This window comes from Parasteatoda tepidariorum, chromosome 3 (genome assembly GCF_043381705.1).
Source record: "Parasteatoda tepidariorum isolate YZ-2023 chromosome 3, CAS_Ptep_4.0, whole genome shotgun sequence".
In the NCBI taxonomy this organism is placed as follows: Eukaryota; Metazoa; Arthropoda; class Arachnida; order Araneae; family Theridiidae; genus Parasteatoda; species Parasteatoda tepidariorum.
In genome coordinates this window covers 17,543,859-17,549,858 of record NC_092206.1, presented here as the reverse complement: position 1 = coordinate 17,549,858, position 6,000 = coordinate 17,543,859, and the positions used below count along the sequence as shown (strand labels likewise).

The 6,000-nt window shown below is 31.8% G+C and overlaps 1 protein-coding gene across 7 annotated transcripts in view; it reads left to right on the top strand.

Annotated features, from left to right (window-relative positions):
* LOC107457355 (tyrosine-protein kinase RYK) overlaps nucleotides 1-5,507 on the top strand; it is a 168,831-nt gene extending 163,324 nt beyond the window's left edge. For all 7 annotated transcript variants that reach the window (XM_071178372.1, XM_043046728.2, XM_043046606.2 and 4 more), the window contains exons 12-14: nucleotides 1,067-1,226; nucleotides 2,402-2,538; nucleotides 3,999-5,507. In XM_071178372.1, coding sequence (XP_071034473.1) covers nucleotides 1,067-1,226; nucleotides 2,402-2,538; nucleotides 3,999-4,110 — 409 coding nt within the window. In that variant the 3' untranslated portion in view covers nucleotides 4,111-5,507. The remainder of the gene's footprint in view (nucleotides 1-1,066; nucleotides 1,227-2,401; nucleotides 2,539-3,998) is intronic.
* The last annotated feature ends 493 nt before the right edge of the window (nucleotides 5,508-6,000 follow it).

Here is a 6,000-nt window from a genome sequence, read left to right as displayed (position 1 = left end):
AATTTGATGAGCCCTAGATGGAGAAAGTTTGGCGCAAATTAAGGGTTGTCTCAATTTCAACAACGGAGATGTTTCTCTTCTAACTCCCGCGCTGAAATGAACTCTGCGTCCCAGGAGGTGGAGCCAAGTCTCAACTTCTGGTGAACGAACTATAGCATTCTTTGGAAGACGAAAAAGTTGCTTTCTTTTCTTCTGTTTTACCAGGGTTGGCTATTCTTAACAAACAATTTCTTTAACACTCAGGCGGTTTAGCAAATGAGCAAAATCGGGTGCCTGTTTTGCACCTACGCACTATTTCCCTATCTAATAACATAGAAAGACTGGTTTTTGCTATGCAGAGAAAATTATATGTTAAAATCCGATTTTATTTTTTTTTCTTACTCTCTGAGAACCGTCAGTGGTTTAAACTGTAATTTCTCGTTTTGTACTCAGACGGAAAGATTCACTGCCTAGGCAAATGTTTTCGGACACCCAGTATGGACTCGAGGAGAATCTTGACCCATGTGTTAATATGATATTGAATATTGATACCTTTCCTTTTCGCATCGATGACAGCCTAAACACACATTCCACAAGTACTTGATACATGGCCACAGGAATTAACTTCCAGCCATCCATAATAACTGAAATGAATGCTTGCAGTGAGGGTGAGTGATCAATTTGGCCGATCTGCGTTTGAATTTCTACCAAAAATGTTCGAAAAGATTTAGATTGGGACTGTAGAAGGCCAATCAGTTTTTGAACACCTATTTTGTCCAACAATGACATGCGCAAGTATGTGTGAATGTAGCAGTTATCCTACTTTGAGAAAAATGAGTCTTCGCCGAAATATTGCCACAAATTTGGAAAAACATCATTATTCAGAGTTATTAACATCTCAGAGTTCATGTTTCTAACAACAAGAATTAAGGAAACATGGCCAAACCTTGAAAAACAATTCCAAATCATTCTGTTTATGGGAGTGTTCGAATACTTTTGGATAGTTTATTCAGACAAGAGACACGATGTTTTTCAATTTTATCATTATGAACTTGATTTATACTAATGATTAATTGTTTTCTTCTAGGCTTACAGAGAGACTTCGCATCAAATTGACGGACAACGCACTTGCGAGAGATCTGTTTCCAGACGATTACCACTGCCTCTGTGATAGTGAGAACAGACCCATCAAATGGCTTTCCATTGAGAGCATCGTCAAGAACGAATACACCTACTCCACGGACGTGGTCAGTAAAGACTTGCTTTTTCATATCTTAATAGAATTAAGAAAAATTTAAACTCTTATCTTTCTTTTTAATTTTTTTCCTGCTTTTTGCGTAGGAGGAATTAAAAAGGTACAAAAAAAAGCAGATCTATGATATTTTTCGCAAACAATAAAAAATTCCTTACCTGACAGCAAAAATTAGAAACAAAATGTTTATCTCACCGCTAAAATTAAATTGAAGTCATTATTAAAAAAAGTAGTTTATAGTAAAGAATTACTTTTGATTTTAAATCACACACACATTCTTAACGGTTCGAAAGAGTGATCTGTCAATTAATTAGTGCAGATGATATTTAAAAAAAGTCCTGTCCTTTGATTTCTCTAGAAAAATTCGACCGATTTTCCTTAAACTTTGTATTTTGCCATGTAAAATATCATATTCCTTAAAATAATGTATACTTAACAATTAAAAATTTCTTGACTGTTATTAAACAGAATAATAAATAATTACTGCAAGTTATTCTTTGCATCGGATTATCCTTAGATTAACGAAGTTTATAACTGGGTGCAAAAATGTTTGGATTTGCTAAAAAAAGCTCACGAGGTTTGGCGAAATACGTAAAAAGAAAAATTAACAGTATGGGATCTAAACTTTGGTCAGCTCTCCAGATCAAACAATTGAGACCATATTTTCCAAATAGCGGCTACACCCTATATATTAGGGGTCAGAATTTCGAATCCATCATGAAAATGTATGTTTATAACATGGAAAGTACGTTTTTGTGTCCAATTTCGTAGCTTCAAATATCGTCAGCACTAATTAATTAGCACAATTGAAGTCAACCCCTTTAAACCATTAAGATTGAATCATAAAACGTGAAATCCCAATCATTAGATCAAAAGTTATTCAGGGTGGCCCGTTTTTTTTCTTCTTTTGCGCACTGTACCCATCAAAATGGTATTACTTAGAAGAAACTATCGGTAGGACAGGATTATAGGTGTAAATTATGTTTTACATTCTTATGAAATTAACACATTAGGACATAATAAAGCAAGAAAGAGTCTCAACTACTATATTGAGCGTAAATTATTTGCTTGCGAGTTCTTTTTCAATGTTTATCTGTGATGGTTGTATCTGTTGCACAATTTCAACGAGTTACAAGATCAATAAATGATGGTATTATGTGATCATTGCAGTGGGCCTATGGAGTTACAATGTGGGAACTGATAACACTGGGACAGCAGCCGTACTTATCAGTAGATGCATTTGAAATGTACTCAGCTCTGATAGATGGTTATAGATTAGACCAACCGAAAAACTGCCCTGATGATCTGTAAGTATAAGTCATCTTTTAATTTGATATTACTAAGCTTTAAAAATAATTGGAATAATGATGTTTTTATAATCTGCATTGTAAAATTATTGCATATTTTTTGTTAATATCGAATTATAGTATTCTTCTTCCCATTCCACAATCCTTATTTTCTCAAAGAGATCAGTCGAATTCTAAAAAGTATGTTATAACAATGCATGCAGGAAATACTAATTCCATTTGAGTTCGCGCGGTGTTTCGTGATTACTATATTTTATATTTTTAGACCCTTACTATATTTTTAGAATACTTCATATATAGAATAATGCCTGTTTAGAATGATATATATTTAGAATTATAGGATTGGGGAACAAATTTTTGCTACATATAACTTGATCTTGCCTAATTCGGAAGTGGGGATTTCATCTCTGAAATTAGTCTCGCTCTTAGAGCAACTGATACTTTTTGTTTCTTTTTCTTCAAGATGTACAAAATTAAAAACGTTATGTGTAATAGCGTAAATGTTGCGCCAAACTTTAGAGGAGTTGAGGCTCAGGATTAAAATTGCCCATGACAGAAATGTTATTGTACGCCACTAAGGTTTCTATTTCTTATTTTATTTTATAACCGTCGTTGATCCAATTTTGGATTCATGACTACTAATGTCCAGTTCCATAACCTTGTAATTTTGAACCCAATCCAGAAGACAAAGAAGCTACTGGATCAAGTATTAGGAGAAATCTGCCTTGGTGTAGGACTTTTTGATGGAACTAACCCGCATTTGCGTAACATGATGGGTAAAATCACGGAAGCCTCCCGCGGTTAGCCCGACAAAGACTTCTATTATGCCTTTCTTATTACGACCTGTTCAGAAGCACTCGAAGAAACAGTTCATAATAGCGAAGCACTCCTGCCGGCCTCTGATTTCCTAACATGGGTTCCTACTCATTTTTAATCTTGATGATGTGCACTAAAACTTGTACATTTTGACAAAAAAGATACTAAAACATCATTAAAAAAAAGTGTTATTTGGAGAGAGAAATTGATGGCCGATTTGAAATCAGCGGAGTGAAGATATCTAAGTTCCGATATTCTTAATCCATATTTGTTCAAATAAACATACACATTAGGCGGAACAGCATTATATTTAAAAAAAAAAGAAAAGAAAAGAAAACTGTATTGAATTCTGTCAAACTGCCAATGCGATAGGAGGGAAGAAAAACATCAAAACCACCTTGATTGTGTCGTGAAATTAGAGGTATTTTTATTAATAGCCTTTTTATATATTTCTTTCTGTTTCCTCTGACAATTAAACTGATGATTTGATGGCTTATAATGTGTATACATTTTCAACTATAATTTTAACATGATTTCTGTAAATATGTGTTAAGGATGACCATTGCTGTAAGTATTTTTTTTCTAGAAGTTTCTATCAGATAAAATTATTGTACATTACATTTGTTTTTTTTTTTCTTTCTTAGATATAAGCTGATGCGATACTGCTGGTCAGACGTACCCCAAATCAGACCGTCAGTTAATGAACTTTTGAGAACGTTGCAAGATTTGCATACAAAATTAGGAAGCTTCGTTTAACAATTTATTGAAATGCTTTCATTAATAATTTCGCCCTATGTGCTATTCTCATTTGAGGCAAGAACAAGCATTTGACTTTATGTTCTGAACTAAATTTCTAACAGAGTCAAAATATAGTTATAATATCGTTTAGTCCCTTTTTAATGATTTATTATTGCATAGCATGATTAAATTAAAAGCATTTAATTAACTGCACCGTTTCTGCTTCTGTTAATATTGTTCTGGAGTTTAATTAAAACTCTTTTGAGTAAATTAACCTTCGAAGAATATTAAGTAACGCGTAAATTATTAAGCATCATTTAAACTAAAATTTAATTTTTAATTATTATGTAGGATGCATAAATGTATTATTATGTGGCCATATGTAATTATTATGTAACCTGCATATTCATAATTTAAACAAAAATATAGCACACTTCGCGTAGAGTTCGGTTTTAACTTTTTATTTTTGGCGTTAGCTATGGCTCAGTTTGTATCTGCTTTGTGTTGCCAACGTGAGAAAAAGAAATTTCATGGGATTTGGGTCTATACACATAATAAGCATTTTATACCACATGGATTGTCGGTAACTATAGAAAGACCAGAATAATATACATATATTTTTGTTGTTTTTACTTTATTTTATGATTAAAGCATACAGACCACAATATAATATTACCATTCAAAGACTACTTTGAAGACTACTATGAAAGACTACAATGAATTATTGCCGGAATGTGAAAACAAATCAACAGTAACTCGTGATATACCGAAGTGTTAATTAATATTATAAAAATATGTGAAAATAAGAAAGTCTAAGAAAACTGTTTAAAATCAAATTTATTAGGTTAGTTATACTTTGCTTACCTACGTCACAAATGATAAGAATTTCAAAATTCTGATTTCCTGTGACAAATGATAAAAAGAATAAAAATTCATGAATATATAAGAATGATAAAGCTATATGATATTAATAAGCATGTGAAATATGTTATAAATAAGTTAATAGAAAACTGCGATAAATGATAAGAAGAACAAGAATCTTTGAAAGATTGGAATGATAAGATGTATGTTATAAGTACGTTTTGCTCTTTTTTAACGCCTTTTTGGCCAAAGATGCCTCAACGCACTATTTCAATAAATATTTTTTATTAACACTGTGACGTATATATTTCATTTTCAGCTATTTTCTAGAGTTCTGGAAATGTCTATAAAATATTAATTAATTCGATTGGAATAAACATTTTCTGTTAATAAATTTTCAAACTAAACTAGTTTTTTTCTGAACTTGAAATAGTTATTGACTTTTTAAAAATGTATAATTATCCCATTTCAGACTAATCATATGTTTTTACGATGGAATAAAGTTGCAAGTTCTCTAAATAAAATAAAAATAAAACAAATATCATGAAAAAAAACTAGCGTTCAACTAAGTGATTTATACATTGACTTGGCAATGGGACATTAAAAAAAAATTTTCCTGGACGAAATTTTTTGAGTCTAATGAATGTAATTTTAAGCATATTTCAAGGAAAACTATACCGCATTTCATGAAATTTCTATGCTTGGCCTAAAGTGGGGTTTATACAGACCAAATAGTATGATGGCATTTATCAGGTTCAAATAATACCAGATTTTAAAGCAAAATAAACTTGTTCTTGCCTTGATGTTGATTGCCTTATGGCAAGGGCTACCAAGGTGCATGCTGAATTTTAAATCTAGTCATCAGTTTGTTACGTGTATGTGTGTGGCTATGTTTTTATATGGATAAATATTGTCAGAAGTGTTCAAAATAGCCAATATTGTTTGCATGTTCATAGTGTGTTTCTATTCATTGTATTGAATTCTTCATAAATTTTTGTATGTGGGAACTTAGAAAATGGTTTTAGATCTTAACAAGGACTTTAGTGT